Source organism: Eublepharis macularius, chromosome 14 (genome assembly GCF_028583425.1).
Source record: "Eublepharis macularius isolate TG4126 chromosome 14, MPM_Emac_v1.0, whole genome shotgun sequence".
In the NCBI taxonomy this organism is placed as follows: domain Eukaryota; kingdom Metazoa; phylum Chordata; class Lepidosauria; order Squamata; family Eublepharidae; genus Eublepharis; species Eublepharis macularius.
The window spans coordinates 34,931,324-34,955,301 of record NC_072803.1 but is presented as its reverse complement, the minus strand read 5'-3'; the positions used below and the strand labels follow the sequence as shown (position 1 = coordinate 34,955,301).

Here is a 23,978-nt window from a genome sequence, read left to right as displayed (position 1 = left end):
GATTACACCGTGTTGTCACTATGGTCACCAGCTGGGTTATTCAATAAACAATACAAGAGGGTATGCTTTGCAGAAATTTGAAAAGAAGCATAATTCAAATACAGAGATGAAACAATGTTGAAAACAATCGTAAGTAATTTGAACATATTAAACATCGTGGAAACTACCCACTAAGAACATATTTACATCCTTTTACATCTCTCTCTGAGCCATTTTCTTAAACCACAGCCCTATTGCCTATATTACAACTGGTATTTGTGCTATTCTATTGGAAAAGAATTTTGCAAAGGAGTCATAGCTCATTGTTACAGCCTGTTAAAGAAAGACATAAAGAAGACAAGCAAATATCTCCCCCCCCCTTTAAAGGGCTAACAACAGCTGGAAGTGGGGGGATAAATTACACCATGCATCTTCCCCCACCAATGGCCCTGATCCAACTAGCCCCCGTTATAATTTGCCTTCTAAAGTGAAATAGAGATGTGTGATTATCTTCTTGACCCTAACTCGCTATGTTTAGCTAACAGCAAGAAGCAAGAGGCCAGCCAGATCAAAAGCAGTAAATTAATCAGCAAAGTTCTCCAAGTCTTCTCAGGAAAGGATTTTAATCCCAGTTCTGAGACATAACTTCACCTGAAGTATCCAAACTGCCATCTTCAGTTGACCAAGCCACCAGAATCCTTTGCTTCCTTCTATCCTTCTGACAACATACATGTCAAAACTTTTCTGGAAACCCTCAAGGGAAAGAGATTCCATGATCTCCCCTGGGCAGGTTCTCTCACTCCATTCCACATTTCCAAGTCCATTGGGGAGAGCAATACACTTGTAACACCTAATTCTCACATTAACAGTTATTGCCTGAACCACTCCTGTCTCCCTCCTTTCATAATCACCTGCTGCTTCTCAGACTTCTGGACTCATTTACTCTGCAGCTCTAGGAAGCGGGATGTGTTAGTAAACTGATGGTTCCTTTTTCTTAAAGAACGTTTAATAAAGAACATATTGTTACTGTGTAGTGTGTGTGTTTAAAAGGTTTAAGAGAAAGCTTAATCGCCAAATGGATCTGGTTGTACTTATTATAGAACAACTGCAGTTCTAACACATTCAGCAATGTTTGCTATTTAGATATGCAGTTACAGGGCAAGAAGGGGGGTGAAAGGGAACATTAGTGCCCTCGCACTTTGCAATATTGTGAATGCATTTAGGAGCATACCTTTGAGATGTGTGTGCTTATTTAATTTATGTCCCACCCCTTTTCTTTAAAGGAATTCAAGACAACAAAGAGCTAGTATGGCATAGTGGTTAGACTAGCAACTGGGAGTCTTATGTTCAAACCCTACACACTCCAGAGCGTAAAACTCACTATACGATCTTAGGCTAGTCATGCAGCCTATCCTACCTCACAAGATGGTTGTAAGAATAGGGAGAATAATGTATACCACCTGGAATTCCTTGGAGCAAGTAGAGGATAAAATACTCTTAATAACAATGATATACATAAGATACCCAGGCAGTTTCCCATCCATTCACTGACCAGACCCAGACATAGCAAAGGTGGCTATATCATATGTCAGACATCATGTTGGTACAAGGGATTCCGCCCCCCGCCCCCCTCTTCAAGGCCTTAGCTTCCAGAGACCTGGGCGAGGGCCCTAACACTTTTGCTCCTTGAAAGGACCCCATAAAAGGTAAAACAGGAACAAAGGATTATCAAAGACCAGCCCTGATTTTCTATTGCTCATCCGTGGTAATAGGGGCAATTCAAGCATACATTAGCCTGTGCTGAACCATTCTTACGGTTAGAAAGACTGTTTCCCCCTAGATTGCCCAATAATGTAGCCATCCAGCCGGGTTTACCTTGCAGAAAGGGCACTGCACATGTCCGATGGGTAGTTCCAGATCAGATGCCCCATCCCAGGAGCACCTCCACCCCCCAACAGCAGCTTGTAACATCTCCTTGGCCTAGCCTCTTCAATGTTTCTCTGTAGGTTTGGGGGCTCACAGCTTTTTGGGCCTCCCACTCCAGAATCTGCAACTTGCCCAGCGTTCAAAGACTGAGCCAGGGTCAGGCATCTGGGACAAATTAGGTCCTGGAGCTGTGCAGAAGCTGCCACAAACTTAACTGGCTGATCAAAAGCACAGAAAAGTCTGGTTTCAATCAGCCCTTCTCCCTTGCCAGCACCAGGAGGAGGAGGAAGAGTATAACGTAAGGGGAAACAGCCTCCCTAATTCTCTAGGAAGAGACATCCAGGGGAACACAAGAGGCTTCTCAAGAGTCCAAATGTAAATCTGCTTGAGGAGAAGCTAAACTGTAAGCACAGTGCCACGTCCCGCCATTTCAACACCTGAAGAGGATTTAACCCTTTTCCTCTGTACTGTTTTGCCAATTACAATGTCCTCCTCACCAAATTGCTATTTTCCGCATTGGCCAAAGGGCCAGGGAAAAACAACTGGGAGTAGGGAAGAGGGTTTTTTTTTAATTTCAAAAGACACTTTGTGCTGTGGCCCAGATGTCTGGAAGTTTTCTCTTCGCCACTCACCCCCCTCCTCAGATCCTATGAAGCATTAACAAAGCTGCGAGGACTCTTTTCACAGTTCTCCAATGTCATATCAGTGTGTAGTGGTTAGAGTGTCAGACTATGATCCAGGAAACCCAGGACTGAATCCTCACTCTGCCATGGAAGCACACTGGGCGACCTTGAGCCAATCACACACCCTCAGCCTGACTTCCCTCACAGGCTTGTTGTGAGGGGAAAATGGCAGAAAGGAGAATGATGTAACCATTTTGGGTCCCCATAGGGGAGAAAGTCAGGGTACGTGAAGTAAATAAAATAAATGTCAAGCTTGGCTTAAGCATCTGTGCTAGAAGGTATCTGGCATTTCATCCACCACATTCAAATACTCTTAATGGAGCTATCCTAATAATGGCGCCATCCTAAGCAGAGTTACAGCCTTCTAAGCCCATAGATTTCAATGGACTTAGAAGGCTGTAACTGTGCTTAGGATGGTACTGTCCAGGGGTCTGGTGAAGGCGGCACTATGCAGCTACCTTGCTGAAACTAAGCATATCCGGGCCTGGTCAATATCAGGATATCCAGGGAGACTACCAAAGGAAATGTACACACAGGCAGCACTTTTTTGAGTTCCATGATAGAAGAAAAATTTCCACCTTTCCATGTACATGGCAGAATAATCAAATAAATATATAGCATGACTCATTGAAGGGAAAATATGACATAAAACTTAGCACTATTTTTAAAAACTGTCAGTGGGTTACATGGCAATTGATGCGCAACGTAAAAGGCCAGAGAGACATCCAATTTGCAAAGTCCAACCTGGTCCATGGCAGGCATCTGTACCCACTGCCGGCACCAGGGATTCTGGTGCCGTGCACGCGCGCCACAGACTGCACGATGACATCATCGTGATGACGTCATCAAGCAGCGCAAGCCGGGGGCATTCTCCGGCGGATGGCTGAGGTGGCGGGCAGAGGCTGCTCCACGCTCCGCATGCCACCCCGGCAGCGGCTCGTGGCTGCTGTGCCCAGCTGGGTCGTGTGGCGGCGGCAGCGGCAGCGGCTGGCTGGCTGCAGCAGCTGCAGTCCAGCCACACCAGCTCCGCGGCGCGCGCCTCCACCCCCAACACTCCCTCTGGCATCTCTCCAGTGCCCTTGCGCCTGAGGCCACTGCCTACCTTGCCTCTATGGGCACGCCGGCCCGGTCTGTACCACTTCGCCAAAGTTATAGATAGCTGGCATGGTATAGTGGTTAGAGTTTTCGACTAGGATCTGTGAGACCTAGGTTCAAATCCCTGTTCTGTCACAGAAGTTCACAGAGTTACCTTGAGCCAATCAGTCTCTATCTCAGGGGTTGTTGTTAAAATAAAACTGAGGAGGGGAGAATGATGTCATAAGCTGCTTTGGGTCCCCACTGAGCAAAATGGCAGGGTATAAATACCTGAATAAATGTTACTGCTCTGAAGTTTTTATATGGAAAAGCAGGATATAAATAAAATTCTGCTATAGCGACAGCAGCAAGCTAACGAGATTTGCCAAAGGTAGACTCATCAAGCTGTCTATTAAACAAACAGGTAGAACTAGGCTTTCAGTCTAGGCCCCAGGAATTCTTTGCCCAACAGAGGAAAGTTGGTAGCTGTGCCACAGACATCTACAAAAGACAGTCCTCCTAGACAGTACTTAAAAAAAACTGAACCAGGCTTAACCCCACAGCATAATAATAATAATAAAAAAGAATGTTCCTGAATATTTTTCTCATTACCAAATAACCACAAGCCATATATCTGGGACAGGAGTAAGGTCTCTCAAGGAAAAGAGCATGAGCTCTTGCTCTTCTTGTTTTAGAAATTGCAAGCAAACTACCCTTGGGTGTGAAGACAGGAGCTCACTTCTGTAACTTGCAAACCACCTATTCTTTGCCCTCAGTGCCCTCCAATGGACTATAAACACACCTTATTCCTTCCTCCCAAGGGCCCAGACAGACATAGAGCCTTGATTTCATTTTCCTGGGCCTCACACCAAACAGCCTCAAATTCAATTACAAAAAAAATCATAAAATATGACAAGGTATAAAAGGACAGATTTAAAAGTATTGAGTCAGAGAATTGAATTTCAGGGCCAGAAAACATCTGATTCTTGACTTCGCAGACAGCTAAGAACCCAACGTGTCAGCATCATGGAATCAATGGTATTTATCATATATAGTACTATGGTACAACAGGACCTACCTACACACATATACTATAGGTCTCTTTAGAATGCTTTCTATCTGTATGGTTTGTGCACCTAATATTATCTCTAAAAGAAAACCACATGTTTGAGTGCTTTTCATGAAGACAGCAAAGGGGCTGCCCACAGAGAAGGTCAGGGGTTCTGCTTCGTGTATGTGTGTGTGGGGGGGGGGCGCTAAATATGCAGAAAAACAATCCTTTGCAATTTTTTTTTAAAGTACAAGAAATCCCTAAAGTGGCCCAGTGAGAAATAAGCATGCTTGTTGCCCTGAGAATATCGAGGGCAGGTGAGCATCAGTTAAAAAGGGGAGCGGAAAAAGTAAGGAGGGAGAGTGGGAAACTAGCCTGCTCAAGCCCCCCGCCTTCTTCCTGGAGAAGAAGATTTGGGCCAGTCAGAGGAAGTCCCCTCTTGTCTACCCTCTCATCTATTCCTTGCTGCACCCACCCCCACAACTTGTGTTCTATTTAGCATTCATATACCACTTCCAGCATGCAAAATGTTTTACACAGATCCCCTCCATAATTTTTATATTGACCCTGTAAAGCAGGACAGTATTATTTTTACTGTATTGCAAATGTGAGACAGACCAGCTTGTCTCAGGCTACCAAGGCTCCTTCTTACATCACATATGTGTTACAGTCACTGCTTCTGTGTGGTCCCATTGCAGGCGACTTGGATAACGCTGCCCAGCGTTCTGCACAGACTCAAACGGAAGCATTTCCTACACGCAACATACGTATTATGGAATTTGCTAATCCAGGATGTGACAATAGCCACAAGCTTAGATGGCTGTTTTAAAAAAGGATTAGACAAGCTCACAGATGTGGCTATAAATAGCCATCTTAAGACAGTTAATTAAATGGAGCCTCCACATGTAGTGACAGTATAGCTCGGAACGCCAGAGGTTACCCTCATGGCCTTCTTGGAAGCTTCCCCAAACATCTGGTTGATCTGTTGGACTAGGAATGATTTGATCCAGTTTCTGCATCGGAACTGAGAACAAACAGGGTTAGGTGGGCACACTGTAAAACTATGGGGGACAGTTCACATGGAGTGTAGGTTAGAGGCTTGCTAGGCAGAACCATTATGAATGGAGTATACCACAACACATATATCCCCAAATCCCCCCTACAGCTGTGAGTTTCTAAAGAACTCAAAAGAGGGCAAGCATTCTTTCAAAAGGCTTATTTGTCTTTCTTGATCACCTCATCAAGGAACCCCAAAGGATCTCAGGGTTTGCCAGAACACAACCTGAACACTTAAGTCCTAGAAGTATTTCTCCTGTGTTTTCTGCCTTACTGGGAAAAATATTTCCAGTGAAGTCATGTGAAAATATCCCAGAGAGCATTACAAAGACTCATCCCAGACTGCTGCTGACCTCTACTGAAAAAAAATGCCCCCGTCCCTCCTACCATTGACCCACATGGCATAAGCTCAGCAAGCTCATCCTGCCAGCTTGGGCATTTCAGATTCTTAAAACAGTCTCTGCAGTGGAGCTGGCGGGATTGGTCTCATTCAGCTAAATACCCGAGTCAGGCAATTACAGAGCCCGGCCCTATAATCAGTGGCTTTGCTGTGAATCAGCAGAATGTGCTGACATGCACCACTGGAGGGAAAGGGATTAAAGCAATGTGCACCCATTCAGAGCCAGGCAGGGTGCCCAGCTCCTCCTTCCTGATGCCCAGAGCAAGGAGGAATGGAAGAGACAGCAGGCAGGCCTTGCCCTTTGTGCACGAGACTGGCGGGGGACAAGAATCTACTCTAGCACTCCTGCACTCCACCTACTAAAATAATACTTTCCTGGAACCTCTCCCTCCACATTTTGGGGCGTCTCTTGCCCTCTAGCCAAGAGGAGGGAAGAAACCCAGGGCTACCACACCTGTAAAGTTCTTGCACAAAATAATCCCGTGCAGCTCAACAGTTTAATGCTCTACCACCACCGTTGACTCAGTAAAAAGAACCACAGGGGAGAAAGGCTAAGTGGAAGACTGATTATTAAAGCACAGAGCCATCAACAGGGTTATTCATATTACTTCAAAGGGGAGGGTTTATCATTCAGAGGAACAGATGCTTTTTCCTGGTGTGGTGGCGAAGGAAAGTGCCGTCAAGTCAGAGCTGACTTATGGTGACCCCTGCTGGGCTTTTCAAGGCAAGAGACTAACAGAAGTGGTCTGCCATTGCCTGGCTCTGCAAACCTGGTCTTCATCAAAGGTCTTCCATCCAATTACTAACCAAGACTGACCCTGCTCAGCTTCCAAGATCTGATGAGTTTGGGCTTGCCTGGGGAATCTTGGCATCTCCAAGTGAAGAGGTCCAGAAGGTGTTGCACGAAGACTTTTCGCTGCCTCAAGATTCTTGACTGTTGCTATTGGTCAGAGTAGACAAGCTAGACATACCAGTGTTCAGGCTCAGTATAAAGGCAGCTTCATTCATGTAACTTTTATGTTATTCTGCTTAATTTCTTATTTATGTTTCTTATTTATATCCCGCATTTAAGTCTATCAGGAATGCCAAACTGTCTGTCAATAACATAAAGAAGACTGAAAATAATAAGTGAAGACACAGCAAAAAATAAAGACTATCCAAGCAGCACAGCCAACAACCTTTGGACCTTATTCAGTTACTACTTATCCTGGCAGTCTTTCAAAATGGAATTTTCAATGATGATGATGAAGAAGCAGACGCAGAAGCAACTGAGTCAAGCAGACAGTTCTTGGGAGGGCATTACAAAGCCAGGGTGCCAGTACTGAAAAGACCCCACCATGCAACTACCAACCAAACTTCAGATGGCAGGGGACACAGAACATGGTCCCCAAGTGACAGCAGCCAGGCACATCTCGCACGAGAGCGAGCATAGGTGATAGAGCAGAATAAAATGATAAAAAAGGAAGCACACCTCCAGCTTCAAGAGAACCCCTCAAGCTATTAATTCTTAAGAGGTGTGTGTGTGTGTGGGGGGGGGGGGGTACAACCACAGGATGTACAGTGATGCAAATAAATCCTGAACAGGTTGTGTACACACACACCAAACTCCCAACCAACAGCAACTATAGCCCGGTTCACATGCCGCAGCAAATATGTGTACATCCTGTGCATACATCTGTTGTTAAAAAAGAGCCAATGCACATTCAGTTGACCAGGAGACAGGTACCTGGATAAATAATACACGTTCAGCTGTACATGTGTTAATGTTACATGAGAATAAAGAGAAATCATGTTGTTATGCTGTACACAGATTGTACATGCATTCACTGTAACTTCTGAACAGGACTTCTGATACCATGGTTAACGGCCCTGGGAACCAAAGAGAGGTCCGGAAGAACCAATCAGGCACATCATCCATTTCCCAGCACAGGTCATCCATGAAGGCAACAAATGCATTCTTAATCTTAAATCCTGGTCAAAAGCCAGATAAAACAATATCATCCAGGAATACTTGGATATTGGCTACTACCATCAAATGTAGCACCTTGTCCAGATACAGCATGTTTGAACTTGGCCGCTAATAGTTCAAATAGTTGGAATCCAAAGATGGTTTCTTTATGGCCTTATTCAGGGCTATGAGAACCACATCTTCACTTGAGGAGGCATTGTGCACCTCTATGAACTATCCAGTAGGCCAATCCCTCTCTGGTGACTCAAAGAAGTCAAGAAAGAGAAGAATCAAGCATACCCAAAGCTGGCTTCAGGTCTCTCAGGACTCCATCCATATCCTCAGACCGCATAAACTGTCAGTATGATGTAGTGGTTAAAGCACTGAACTAGGATCTAGGTGAACCAGGTTTGAATCCCCACTCTGTTATGGAAGCTTGCTGGGTGACCGGAAGACAGTCAGACTGACCTACCTCACAGGGTTGTTGTAGAAATAAAACGGAGGAGAGAAAATTATGTAAGCTGCCTTGGATCGCCATTTGGGAAAAAGATATAAGTAAAGCAAATACACAAATAAACTAAAAGATACCATATGAACAAGACAACTGGAGACCAGTTTAAGAGGACCAGTTCTGGTTGTTATCTGTAATATGGAGTCCAGGTCAGAACAGAGAGGAACAATTTTACCCATTCCACCACCACCCCGAGCCACAGAGGCAAGAGGGCTCAACCAAATGGAGGTGACTGTTTAGGCACAATCATGATAACTGCCTGCATTGTATCTCAAGTTCCAACCCTCTCCACCCACAAAACAGTAATCAGAACTGCCTGCAACAACAAGAAGAAATTTTCCCCAGAGCCATCAGAAAATCATTGGGATCCATTCATCTAAAAGGACAGGTCAAACAAACAGACCACCTCCTTCTCCATGCAGAGATCCAGAGACCCTGTAAACAGAAACATTTCCAGGTAGTGAACTGTCTATGACAAACAAACCGCTCCTCCACTCAAGATCACCCTCCTCCTGTCCAATCCATATGGCCAGAAACCATCTGAGACACCTAAAAATTGCAATACATCAGGCAGCTGTTAAGCGGAGTAGGTTTGGAAGAATGTTCAAGAAGCAAGCGGTTGGGGGGCACAAAGCATCTGCAACGGAGGCTCAAAACCATGTGCTGAATACAACCAAGCTGTGCAGGTTTACCCTGAGCTGGCATAATCAGACAATCCAACTGAGGTACACAAACCACACAAGTGTTTATAAAGATCATTTCCATCCATGCTTGGTTAGCGATGCTGTCCTGAGTCCAGTAGATTAGTTAGAGGGCAGAGGCAAAAGGTATTTGGAGATAAGGCAGAAGTGAGAACAGAGTCTCGGTTTCACATAGAATGAGAACTAGAAACTTTTAAAAAATTTAAATGGAACCTGGGAATCTCTGAAATAGACCAGATTCTACAGCAGAAGGATAATGCAATCGTTTACAACCACAGAGTCAGTCACAGCTGCACACAAAAGCCACATGCTACCTGACATGCTCAGGCCCAGAATAGACCAGCCGGCCACAAGGGATAAAAGCTATTGCCAGGCGCTGCCCCCATCCCTATGGCAAAGTATGACATAGGGGAAAGAAGCAGTGCTGGCAGGAAAAGGAGGGCCATGGGGAGCCCGTCAGAAGCAAACAGGGAATGAGATCATTGTCAGGTGTTTGTGCCAATGCCAGCGGTCGTCTCAGGAGAGCCACGGCAGCCCAGGACAACCAAAGGGACCACAAACTCTCAGGAAAGGCTGCCATGGCCCAGGTCAAAGTTAAATCTGGAGTGAACCTCAGGCTGAATATTAGCCTGGGATGGGGCTTTCTTGCACAACAACAGGAAGGACCCAGGCAAAGAAACACCTTGAAGAAAAATGTGTTTCCATCTAAAAGAAGTAGCATTTATCATACAGAACTGATCGATTTATTCAAAACAATTTCACTTAGGCTATGTTAAAGACACTACCCCAATTGCAACAAGTAACTGCAGACAACAGCCAGAAGGGCTCACGATGCAGCAGAGGTAGGTAAGTGCAGCAGAATAAGCATTTGGAGGACCAGAGCACAATGAAGTCCTTTCCACTTTCCCCTGCAATCCCTGATGCTTTTCCTGTTTGAATTTCTTATCATACGATCTAGAAGCTTGTTTGCAGCTTTTCTAAGAACCTACCGGGTAAGAGTTAATTCCTTTATTCATGATGCAATTGTGGTCTTGACAAAACAAAAACAAAAACACTCCAAGACATTTGTGGGATGTACACCCTGTATTAAAATGCTGTTACGTAGTAGAGACTGATCACCCAAACTTTACTAATGACTAACAATACATACAATGCTTTTGATAGTTCAAAGCATTTCATTTCATTCTTAAAGAAGTCCTGTATATTGGGCCAAATCCTCATACCCCATGTTACCCACAGGGAGACCAAAGGCGGAGAGAACAGCAGCTTGCAGGTCACCCAAGGGAGTGCATAGTATGGGTGAGATTTGAAGAGAGGACTTCCCAAGTCCTGACTTTTCCCCAGGTCTGCAAGTGGGGATCAAGAAGTTATGCAATTGGAGGACTAGGTATCAGTAGCAAGACAAACCAAGACTGCTTTTCTAAGTAAACAGCATCAGATTGCAAGGGAAAGTCACAGGAGGGGAGAGGGAATTATTTTCTTGGGGGCACTGCTGGATCCTGGCTTCCAGATGGAGGCTCGGGTCTCTTCCATAGCAACGGTGCCTTTTATCAGCTTTGGCTGATATGCCAGCTATGGCTGTTCCTCAAGAAGCGCAATCTTGCCAGGATAATCCATGCTCTACTCACATACAGGTTGGATTCTTGCACAGGGCTGCCTCCAAAGACTGCTCAGGGGCTTCAATGAATACAAAACATAGTCGCCGAGTTATCGTTGTCTGGTCCCGTACTATCCTGCCTGCCAGTTAAGGTCCTCGTATCAAGCTCTGTTGTCTTGTTCTTACCCACACAAATGAGGCAGGCTGTAGGCCTTTCTCATGGGTGGCACTAAATTTTTAGAACAAGATGCCCTTCAAGTTTGCCTGGTGCTTATTCTTAGAGCATTTAGGTGGAACCATTTTTATGCGCTCAAGCTTTTAACTGAATGTGATCCTTTTAGCCGACTACCTTAATATTTTGCAGATTTTACAGCCTGCACTCCACCTTATTTTATATAGGCTTGGCTCACTTCTATGTTGTTTTATTACCACTATGGTGTTGGTTTTATGGTTTGCTTGCTTTTAAGTGGTTTTATTATGGGCATACTACTGGTTTTTATGGGCTGTTGGACTGGGACAGTTCTTTTACTGCTGGTTGGGTTACTTTCACTGGGTTGTTGTTTACATTTTTATTTTGTTGTTTTACTTGTTAGGGTAATGTGAGCCGCCTTGAACAGTTTATCTGGAGGGGCAGCATATAAATACATTTCATAAATATAAACCCCACTGGTGTACACCAAGTAGCCATTTGAACATGCAAGACCCACCCATCAATATTCCTGATTCACACATGCATGTTCATCCCTTGATAACTAACATGTATAAATAGCAGCCATTAGAGATTCCACAGATGGGATTTTCATGACACATCAACTCAAGGCTTTGCAGTAAAGACTCTTCTTACATTCTATAGCCAGTTACCAAGCACAAAGGAATCAATGCATGTATGAAAACAGCCCTCATCTCATCAAGAAGGAACACTCCACCCACCCCCATCCTTTTTAGCACACATTCTGTTCTTCTATCTTTCATTCCTCAAAAACCAAAGCCTTGGCAGAAAACATTCCATGGAGGAAGAAAAGTGGGATATAAATGCAACCAATAAATAAAAATAAAATGCCTCCAGAGAGTCCAAATCTATCCCCTTAAGTTCTATAAACCAAACAAGATCTCTGACCCTACCCATCTATCTGAATTTCCGACTCACAAATGGAGTTGCTCTGCTCCTAAAGCCATTCAAGCAGGTCAAAGGTAGATCGGCCCCTGACTGTGCATCTCTGAGTCCTAGGTCAGAAAACACAATTTGTGTCCTTTAACATCCATCATTATTATCCAAGAAAATGCAAACCTAACTATGCAGTATGCTGAAGCCCCTGTAATACAGGTTCATTTAGTAACTAGCTTTCTGAAACTGTAAGCCCCAGAGCTCCAGCACAAACAAGGTAAACTCAGAAGTTGACATTCCTTTGAGTAGAAGCCCTTTGCTGCTACACCTGTGACTCACCAGCCAGAAAAGCCTGCCACCAACCCATCTGTAACCATAGGTAGTGTGAATCATGAGTGTTCCACTCAACTGGGACTGCCAGGGCATGGCGCTGAATTGGATGAGCGAGAGCTTTTCAGAATGACTCAGTAAAGTTGTAAGCATAGCTGTAAAGTCAAGTTGTGAGGATGCCCATCACAGTGCAGTTTTTTTTTTGTTATTCAAGTAGGGAAATCAGCAGCCTGGGTAACAAATGCATCTTCCTATTTTTGGGATCCCACCCCCTTTGTTATGAAATCTAGCAATGTATTGTCGAAGGCTTTCACGGCCGGAGAACGATGGTTGTTGTGGGTTTTCCGGGCTGTATTGCCGTGGTCTTGGCACGGCAATGCCAAGACCACGGCAATACAGCCCGGAAAACCCACAACAACCAAATCTAGCAATATTGCTGGACTTATAATCCTGTCCCCAAATCCTTCCTTTCCATCACACGTCCTGCTTTATCTGTGCCTTTATCTACGCCTGGCAGTAGAAGTAGACGGTAGAGTTCAGATATGACAGTAGGGACTGTACCACTTTAAACTGTAACTGTCTTTTTTGCTCTATATACCACCAAGTCAGCTCCTTGCAAGCACAGAAATAAAATGGCTAGGCTGCATGGACTTCCCTTCCAGTGTGCTAGCTGGTTTTAGCTGCAAAGTATTTTTTTTTAAATACAACCCCCGCTTGCTGCTGCAGCTCGCAGTCCATTCTACCACCTCAGGATTTTACCCGCTCAATCTGTTGCAAGTGTAGACCAGGCCTCGTGAAGGCGGCATCCTCCTAAATACATTCAAGCCTATAATGTTTCTTTGATCATCCTCCAAGCACCTGATCAAGAGCCACCAATCTGTCATACAGTTGGCTTTTTTCCCTCTCCTCGAAATTGAATTCAGATTTGTTTTATTAACTTATCCGTTATCACAACAACATCCTATCGTTTATTAATCCAATCTGTCTCTTTCAACCATCAGGGGCAATTTCCATTGCTGTGCAAGAAGCATCTTTGCGGGAAGCAGCATATTTTGGATTAACTTTTTATTAGCACAAATGGCCTCATCAACATAATTCAACAACGTAATTTTGGGTTCTATTTTTACTGAAAGAAACATACGTGCCAAACGGTTGCATAAAGGGACAGGAACTTATGGCTTTTTGTACTTGCCAATGGGGTCGTATCCTCTTCAGCACTTTCCCTCTCTTTTTAGGGGTGTGCATGCATGTGTGTGTGTGTGTAAATGTGATAATTTCATGTGTAGAATACCAAGAACAAAAAGAACACTGAAGTAGTTTTCCTAAGATTTAAGCTATAAGGATGGCAAAGATAAGCTTGGTCTACAAGGTAGTCAATGCCTTCTGTGGAGTATCTTGTTCTAAGAGGCTTTTTCTTATATTTTTATTTTGATTCTTGGAATATATCAAGAATAGAATTATACATTATAATATGGGATAGCTATGTTGGTCTGCTGTACCAAAATAAAACCGGAATCCAGTGGCACTTTATAAACTAACAATGTTTACTCCAGCATGTTTCTGCCCCAAACTCCTGCTTTATTTAGCATTATAAGTTGCTATTAATTTCTTGCCATTCTTCCACTATGGAGCTCAGAGTGGCATATGGGAGGAGGATCCCTAAGAGATCTCCCATCCAGGCTCTGATCAGATACAGACCCAGCGAGTGGCTGCTGCATCATATACCTTTAGACCAGAGATCCTCAACATGGTGCCTCTGGGCACTATGGTACCTGCCAATGCATTTCCTGGCGCCTACATGCTTCTTGCCCAAAGCAAAGAGCCAACCCTGGTTGTACTCCACTTAATTGACATTGGAGGTGCCCAAGAGGCATTATTTTTATGTCTGTAGGGAACCTCATTTAGAAACAGCTGCCTTCACCATAAGAGGATGCTTGGCTTGGAGCTTCCTTGCCATTTTGTAAAAACTCTCAACGTTTGTGATTGGCTGCAGCCTCCATGGAAACCATTTTTGTGATTGGTATCACCCATCCTCCTTCATGACAGCCATTTTGTTGTGGTGCCCATTCTGAAAATTCCAAAAGTGTCCATGAGGTTCAACAAGGTGCTTTAAATTACATCTGATGCTCAGATGATCATAGTACCACATGCTGTCCTCCGTAGGACCGTGAGCAGTTCCCAGCACGTGTTTCTTTTTACTACTACTTCTCCACATGCTTTTGTTGTGATGTATGAAGAGAAATTCTGGGATTTTTTAAGAAATTATTTACTTCATTTATATCCCACCTTTCTCCCCCATGAGGAACCAAAGAAGCTTACAGTCTCCCCCTTCTCCATTTTATCTTCACAACAGCCCTTTGATGTAGGTTAGGCTGAGAGAATTTGACTGGCCCAAAGTCACTCAGCAAGCATCCATGGCAAGGGGGGGATTTGAACCTGGTCTCCCATATCCTAGTCTGACACTTTAACCATTACATCACACTGATTTAATGGCACAATGGTCTGTCAAGTATAGGACAACAGTATAACAGCTGAAATGGCAAAACAGTACCACTGTACGGTTTCATTTCAAATAATTTTTGGAGTGCATTCCCAGATTGCTGTCCAGGCCGGTAGAGGCAGTTCTACCCCACTCCCCTAAGATGTCTAGGCTCAATCCTGAAAAAAAGCCCTGGTCCTTAATTTTAAGAATACAGGGACAAGCTGCAGTCAGTCTGTGGTGCGGGAAAGGCACTCTTGTGCATGCTCAGAGACTGTTAGCACATGTCTGTGATTTCAGAGGGACAGGCAACCATGTTAGGCAGTTGCAGCAAGTACAAGCAAGAGTCCTGGGACAACTGAAAGAGCAACATTCAGCTTTTGTGGACTAGAAAAAAAGTAGGCTCTCTTCATGAAAGCTTATGCTAGGATAGGAACTTATTGGTCTGCCAGGAACTACAAGATTCCCATTTATTTCAGTTGCATGCCTGTGTTGCCCGTCAAGAAGGGCGATGGCCAAAAGTGGGAGGGAGGGGCAATGCTAAATGGGTGTGGCCAGAGTCAAGAACATCAACTACAAAAGATTCCTCTCCTTACACCACAGCACAGATCAACTCCCAGTGACCTCTGAAGTTTTATTTCTTTATGTTATTTATAGACTGCCTTTCTCACTGAGACTCAAGGCAGATTACACAGTGTAAGCCAATACCATCAACGGCCGGGACGTTCAATAAAGTATATATTCAAGAAACACTATAATAGAAATTTGTAAACAAACAGAAATCCAATACAGAGCTGAAACAAAAGAGAGAGAAAATAAACAAGTTGACATGACATATTAAGCGACGTGGGAGTTCCCGCAGTACTTGCAGAGCCCCCTTCACACTAGAAGCAGGAAGACCCATTTTCTCTGTCTTCTGCGCTGTCGTCTTAGTAATGTATGAGCCAATTCTCAGTTAAGCTTCTTTGAAATGTGAGTGGCTAAACAAGGCATAAGAAGGTTTATATCACTTGGTTGGAGAGGGCATATTTTAGAAGCACCGGTGAAGCCACACACAATCCAAGTGGCACTGCACCAAAAAGCCCTTGGGATGTTGCAGAAGACGCTGGAGGGAAGACCCTCGGGGCTGAGTGGGGATGTGCGCACTCCGGAAGCATCCTCAGAGCCCTCTTTGCAGCTAGGGCCAGCAAAAGCTCTTGGGCCAGCCCTGCTTATGCTATTACGTCTTTCAAATTCCTACCAGAAGTGCCGTGCCTAACATCCTCAAGCCGCAGCCGCATCGCGTAGAAGAAGAGTCGTCTTGTGATTAAGACAGACCCTCAGAGCCTTTCCTGTTCTGTCATTTCTGGATGAGTCCCCTGCAGATCAAGTGCTTATTACCAGCCCCCAAGTGCCGTTTCTTACACACTGCCCTATTATTTTCCACCCGGCTTCCGTTACTTCAATCCATGAGGTCATTTAATTTCACCCTGAGTAATTTTCCAGTCTTCATCTGTTCTGATGCCTTTTAACTTGGTGTCATCAGCAAATTTAAATCAACACGCATACCCACCCCATCACCAAGACTGCAAAGAAGAAAATCACAAACAGCAGCAGCAAAAAAAAAAAAAATTGCTGAAAAACTGATGCAGGAGGCATATGAAATAACATTTGATATTTTAATCTTCCTGGTTGGAATGCAGAGAAATCAGAGAGAGATGCCACGCAACCGAGCAAAGAAGAAATACAAGCATTTCTGTCCTTCCAAGTCTTGCCCAAGAGGAAAGATTTATTGGCTGTTATTTTTAATATATGCCATCAACATACAGGGTGCTTTGGAGAACAGCATAAGCAAATCAGGCATTCAAAACCATAAGCCTCCAAAACACTCCCTCGATGGTTTCCATCATCTCAGAAATTCTATAGCAGACCTTCCCACCAACCGGGGGGGGGGGGAGCACCAATGTGAAGGCCCCACATTAGAATTAATTAGCAGAGTTGACGCTGTGGAATTTGGTCTTCACAAACCCTGGGAATGACTAGCTCACTATCACCCCTACCCCTCTCCATATGCTATTTGGATGGTAGCTTCAGGGCCCCTTTTCAGGCAGCTCTGCACAAGCTCCTGCTGCTAGATGTGACGCCCCACACGGCTCTGAGTACAAGACAAAACCAGCCTAGCAGAGCTGACCATGTATGCCACCCAACTGGCACCTTTGCTTCTGGTGGGGTGCAGAAAGACTTATGCCATGCCCCCTCCCCAGTCAGGCCATTCATCCACAGTCATATGTGCTATGCAAGTCACATAGCACAGTCACACGTGCTATGCAAGAAAGATTCCTATGCCACCGTGGCTGTGCACAAAGGGAGTTGCTAGTGCTTCTGTCTGCTCTTCTTTCTGTGGCATCAATCATCTATCAACCGGGTTCTCCAGCTATGCAGTTTTTTTAAAAAAGTAGCCAATAGTATTTTCAACTCCAGCAGCTTCTGTCCTCACCCCAGCCTCACTCCTCCCCGTTTTGTATTTAATTAACCACACCATCTGCCCCAACTCCCAGCTTAATTAATGTCTTCTTGCAAGGCTGGGCCAAACCCACATCCAAAATTCCAGCAGACCACAGTGCTTCTGTTTGCTCTCTCTCCCCACCTTGTTGTTGACAGTCCAAGCAAAGATAAAAGGACTGGCTCCTTGAAGAAGACTCCAGAGCGATGCAAAGCCTCCAGACTGACAGCTGAACCTTCCCTGCCTCTGCCCTTAATGGTTCCACTACTAATGAAAGTCAGCAGGTCAAGCAGGGGAACTTGTTGGGACCCCTCTGAGCAGCTCATGGAGGGCTTCCTTCCCAGGCCCCAAGGCAGGGTAACCTTACAGACACCAGCTGAGGCCCAAGTATTCGAATTTGTGCGACTGAATACATGGAAAGTTTCACACACTCCCTTCCCAAAGAGCAACCTGGAGGGTCTGCTGCTACTACTTCCCTATCTGTTCCTGCTCCCGACTGCTGTATCATATCCTAGCCCTTCTCCATCGGAGTATCCCACTGATTCTAAAGTGGAGCAACCCACTATTTTGGGAATCTATATACTGGTACAGCTGAGCTGCCATTGACTTGCAATTGACAAAAATTCCAGTTGTCTTTAAGCATGTGTTATGCTTTTCTTCCTTTTCAAAATAAAAGAAGAAGAGCAAAGTGTGCTAGAGCATGTGCAGAATGACTTCCCTTCTCAAAGAAAGCACCTCCTTGTTTTCCTTGTTTTGTAGTGGCCTGCACAGACACAGTGCTGCGTGGAAGGTGGCCGGGGGGTGGGGGCGGTGGCCAGAAATTCCTGGATCAAGAAGGGGGAAGCATCTACTCTGGACTGACTGGCCGACCACAATGGCAGTCAGGAGATCTAATATATGCACATTCTTGTTGAGTGCACGCTGGGAAGTGTCACCAGCGGTCTCCACAACCCTCTTACAATGGGACACAGAGCCACGTGCCAACACAGGGTGCATGCTTTTGTTCCACACATTATGCCCGTGCACTGCTTTAGTGCACAGAAGCATGCTATGACACACTAAACAGCAAGAGTGGCTTGGCAGGATTTTTTTCCCACTGGCTTTACATTCTCCAGTTCTGGAAAGCAGCCCAGAGAATTCCGGTTAGGCCAGTAAGATTCTGGCTGGGTAGCAACACCAGTCACCTTCTCATCCTAACCTCCTTTCCCCCCAATGTACTGCAAGGCAGGGGGCAGGTGCAGCACTCTCTGATGAAAAAAACCCTGATGGTTTATCTGACTATATCCAGTGGCCGTAATTTGGCCAGCTGAACTACAGCCCGTCTGTCCATCCTCTTCAAATGACTAGTCCATGCTCCCTACATGAGAGCCCACATGATTTTTATTTTATTTTACTTCATTTATACCCCATCTTTCTCTCCAACAGGCACCCAAAACAGCTTACATCATTCTCCTCACCTCTATTTTATTCTCACAACTACCTTGTAAGGTAGGTTAGGCTAAGAGTTTGTGACTGGCCCAGATTGGCCCAATGTCACCCAGTGAGCCTCCACAACAGAGCAGGGACTCGAACCTGGGTCTCCCAGATCCTCACCCTACGCTCTAGCCACTACACCACACTGGCTCTCTGAGTTACAGTTAAGGAGAACAGCATGCAGAGTTGGCATTTGAACTGTCTCCCAGATTCAGCACCACTATGAAAAGGCTTGTCCACATTCAGAGAAATAGAAAGTGAAGGGAATGGCTCCAAGGTCAAACAGCATGAGGAATCAACAGTCTTCTCTCAGACCTTAAGCATTTCTGCCTGTCAAAAGCAGATACCTTTCCCTGCCCAGGACCTTCACCTGAAGTCACAAAGTACTAAACGTCTTTCTTTGGCTCCAGTCTCCTGGCAGCCCTAGCAAAAAGGAGGGAGAAGGAGGCCGATCAACGCTCCTCTACAGAGTTGCTTGGCTAAGCCTTCAAACTCTGATTCTTTGTGTTGCTTTGCTCTGCTCTGATTGTTCAGAACCCCACCTGTCCTGCTGCCTGATTGACCTCTGCTCTCCTCCTGATCCAGCAATGCCACCTCTGTTTCAGTTTACTAAAGCAATTAATGAATGACAGGGGGAAAAACCCAATCATCCAGGGGGTGAGACCGTAGGCTAACACCACCTGAAGTAAAATTCCTGGGTACCAGAGACACCAGTTTTGTCTCCCCTGAAATTTGGCCTAGGGCAGAGATGAGAGCAAAGTTTAGCTCAAAAGGCTATGGAAGAAAAATAAGTTATTAGCCCAAGGGTTGCAGCTGTTTGGGGATATTATTAAGATAACAAGCACAACCTTTCAATGAAAATGTGTGAACGTGGTTTTGGTATTTATGCAGGAAAAAGGGGAGGGGGTACACCAGTTTGGAATTTTTACACATAGGAGAAAGTGAGAGTGGCTAACATTTTTAAGGTTAAATACCAGAGGCAGTATGCCACTTTACATCAGCTGCTGGGGAGCACAGGCAGGAAGATGCTGTTGCATTCATCTTGCTGGTGGGCTTCCTAGGGAAAGCTGGTTGGCCACTATGTGAACAGGGAGCTGGACTGGAAGGGACTTTGGACTGATCCAGTATGGCTCTTCTTAAAAAAAATAATGTAATTGGGCTCCTGAAAAATCTAGTTTCAGATGGGTAGCCATGTTAGTTTGTAGTAGAAGTGCAAGATTCGGGTCCAGTAGCACCTTAGAGACCAACTAGATTTCCAGGGTGAGCTGGAAATCTAATTAGTCTCTAAGGTGCTACTGGACCCAACTCTTGGAAAATCTAGGTGTGCATTTGGAAATTATCTCATAAAAGTCCTAGTTAACTTCATCTTTAAAAAAAAGTATGTGAACCTTTTGCATAGTAATAAAACAGGAGTCCAGTGGCACCTTAAAAACTAACAAAATTTATTCCAGCATAAATTTTTGTGACATAGCTTGCTTCATCAGATGCATGAGGTGTGCATCCATCAGGATTATTTATACACACAACAGAGAAGCAGGAGAGATATAACAGAGAGAGGCTGGCTCAAAACAAGATCCAATCCAAACTGTAATCAGAGTGGGTGAGAGACACTCCTAATTGTTGTCAGATAGGCAAAACATAAATTCTAGCGCTGGATGAAATGAGATAAGCAGACACAACAGAAAGTGATGGAGCTATATAGATGCAGCAATTAACAGGAAGGATGGAATATGTAAGATATTAGTAGCATTAGTAAGTTAGGAGTCCCAGGACCCTATTAAGCTGGGCTGGGGGTGTACATTGTCTAGAAGTTGTTAATATTAATTCAACAATTTCAAGTTAATCTCCCTTTGAAGTTCCTATGTAAAACAACTGTAACTTCTAAATCAGCAACAGAATGCATTGGTAGATTTTGCATTGTAGTTTCACTATCTATTTCAATCACATTCTCTGGAGTATTGCCACAACCAGGAGAACTAGAAACTTAATTGCGAAAAATTACTGTTTGGAAATCTTGTTTCTTAAGATTTTAAATGATGATTATGTATTCATTATTTCTACAGCTCCATCAAAGCAGAATTAAAGAAAAAGCAGCCTACAACCTCATATCACTCAATTCAGCAATTTTTTTCTGCATACTAGATGATTGGTAGTCAAAGCTGCCCCTTCCCAAAAGACCCATGGAAATGTCTCTCTTGTTATAATACCAGTATTATAGTTGTTCGTTACAGCACCATCTAGCAAAGAGCTGTTCCTTCATCCTTCCTCCATCCTTCCTCCATCCTCACTTCATCCATACTTCGTCCTTCCTCCATACTCACTTAGGAACCCTGTCCCAAGAGGGTATGTGATATTAGGAGACACAGATGACCATGAGAGCTGGGACCATGAGAACTGGAAACTTTATCTTTATTTTAAAACAAAACCAGGGAATTCTCTGGAACATGCCAGATTCCAGCACAAATGTCATCTTTTGGACTTTATTTTACCCTGTGACACACTGCCCTTCAGTTAAAACTTGGGCAAAAAGAAAGAGGACATTTCACTCACCTTTGTAGGCCACTGTTTTCCTAGGCACCAGATTCCACCAGTTGCTGATAGAGGCATCCACGCTAAAAGCCAGTGTGGCCAGAAGACACAGGCCAATGGGGCCAGCGGCCATGCTGTCCCGGACACAAAGCTCTCGCTCCAACTGGAGAAGCAATGGGGGCTGTTGCCGGCTGCCTTATGAAGTCCTGCTGCGATCACACCTTCCTTTGCTCCGTCTGGGGGACTGATTACAATGAAAGGAAGGCAGTTAGGGTTACAGCAACATCAATAATGAATGAAAAGAGATGAAATCACATGCAATGTAAGAAAGAGGGGAGGGAGGGAAAGGGGCCAGATCAGGGGACAAAGGCAGCATTGAAGGAGTTTCCATTCGGACAGGGAGATCCGCTCCCGCTTCAAGGGATCGAGCACGTGGCATGAGCGCACCAGGGTGATTCAGCCCATGAGCAACAAGAGCTGGGAATACAACAGCCCTGCCCTCTGCCCACCAGCATGCTTACACACCCTTTCACACACACACACCCCCACTCAGAAAGACCACTTCCTGCATCTTTCCAGCAAGAAGATTTCCAGGATGTTGACGCCAACCCAGAAAAGGAGAGGCATTTAAATCTACTAAATATATAAAAAGGAAATGCCACTATTCCCATTATGGTTCTAATATTGATGTTTTCCTACCAGGCTTTAATGTGATTAAAGATTTGCTAAGGCTCAGGCTGGTTTTCAAGAACGGATTCGTACACAGAAAAAAAGAGTTGGGGATGAGGGGAGTGATAGGATAAGCCATCCACAGGTTGGGGACAGCCAAAAATTTTGGAGAGAGCTAAAAGTGACTCAAGAGAGGGTGGCTTTCCACACTGCATGCACACATTTCATTTGTCCTATTGTCTTCTCTGGACAAACAGGTTTTGGAAGCCACACAAAACCCTTCCAAACTTGTTTACCAGAAGAGAAAGCAGGATGACTGAAAAAAGGGTTGTCACAGGTCAGGGGTGTGTAGGCAGCCACCCTCAAATCTCGGGATGGGGGTGGGTGGGTTGGGATTATCCAGGTTGGATCCAGCCAGCTTTTTTGCTCAGTCTTGCCCTATTAGCCCCCTTGTTACAGCCCCCTTCATACATAGCTTTTGTCCATGCAAGTCCCGCATTCCCTATCAGGTCCTTTTTGGTGATGAAAGGGGACTTCTATTTTATCAGAAGAAAAGCCACTTGGATCCAGTCCTCTGTCTCTAGCCGTAGAATCACGCAATGGAAGACAACCAAAATGTTTGTGCAGATCAGCTCTCCATTGTCCAGCAAGGCTATCCATAGACTGGATGGGTTTCTGCCCCCCAAACACCAGGGCATGAGGAAGTGGGGCCAACCAACAGGGAGGGGACTTTACCAAAGACCGGAGTTGAAAGAAGGGCAGCAGGCAGGGCTGCAAGAGCACTGTCATTTCAGAAATAACTTTTGAGAGATTATATGTATGAAATGGAACTGGGAAAGGGGGCATAGGCCACGATACGAATTTGTACTGGGCCCTGCCAGGAGGCCAAACCTAAAGTCAACCATCACTTCAAACCCAATGCTGCTTACGGAACAATTTTATCAACCAGACCAGTAAGATACTAGGCAGTTAGAAGCTCTAACAGAAACAAGGGAGCTGCATGAAACCACACAGGTGAATGGTGCCTGCAAGGTGTAGAAGGAGAGTGCCTTAACTGGGAAGTTGTTGTTGTCTTTTTGTACAAGTAACCAGTCTCCTTCAGCAGCTTTTGGATGGCTCTCCCTGGTTGTCACACACACACCCCACTCCTGCCATGAACAGCAATTCTGTCAGGGAGCAAGCGCAGTGCAGAAGGAAGTCAGCAAAGCCAACACGGAGCCATGTACCCAGGATCACCAGCCGACCTGACCAGGGAGCGGGGGGGGGGGATTGTTCTCTGACCTCAAGCACACCCATCTGATGCAGAACAAGACTCATCCATCTAGCTTAGCAGGCACAATACTGTGCCGCCCAACAACCTGTCTCTAGCTATGGTAGCCCAGAATTCCATGGAAGCCAGAGGGAAGCCAAGCTCTCCCCCGACCCATTTGCACAAATGATTCTCATTCAAGACAGAGACAATACTTCAAGCCTTTTCAAACTCTTCTCCTTTCTGAACAAGAGCCTTCTTTACCTTACAGGCCAACCTCACCCCCCCCCCACTGCCGCCCCCTTAAAGGGAGCAGTTCATATTTTCCCCTTGGATACAGACAATTCACAACCACAGAAGAACCAGATTTGCCGCTTCATTTCAACTAGCCTAGAATCTGGTTCAAAATCTGGCGTCGCACATCTGTGCCGCTCCTACTGAAATATCCAGAGGGGAACTTGCTAAGGAAAAATTTGCAACCATCAGATGCACACCCAGCATGCAACCCTTTCCTATCCAAATTCAGTTTCAAATATTTAGAGCAATTTCAATTTAAAAACTGCAGTGTTTCAGTGCATCCTGGTAAGGAAGGATGTGCCAATGTTTCAAACCTGCTCAGAGGCTCTTCTATACAACATGTGTTGCTGAAGGTTTTTTAAAAAAACTTTGCATATACCATCCACAAATAGTCCCCCCTGCCAGTCAATCTAAGCTTCCTCATAGGTTTGAGACATTG

At 44.9% G+C, this 23,978-nt stretch overlaps 1 protein-coding gene across 2 annotated transcripts in view; it reads right to left on the bottom strand.

Annotated features, from left to right (window-relative positions):
• Positions 1 to 23,978, bottom strand: part of SEMA4C (semaphorin 4C) — a 60,688-nt gene that overhangs the window by 22,316 nt on the left and 14,394 nt on the right. For both annotated transcript variants that reach the window (XM_054998451.1, XM_054998452.1), the window contains exon 2: positions 21,346 to 21,568. In XM_054998451.1, the coding sequence (XP_054854426.1) occupies positions 21,346 to 21,457 (112 nt within the window). In that variant the 5' untranslated portion in view covers positions 21,458 to 21,568. The remainder of the gene's footprint in view (positions 1 to 21,345; positions 21,569 to 23,978) is intronic.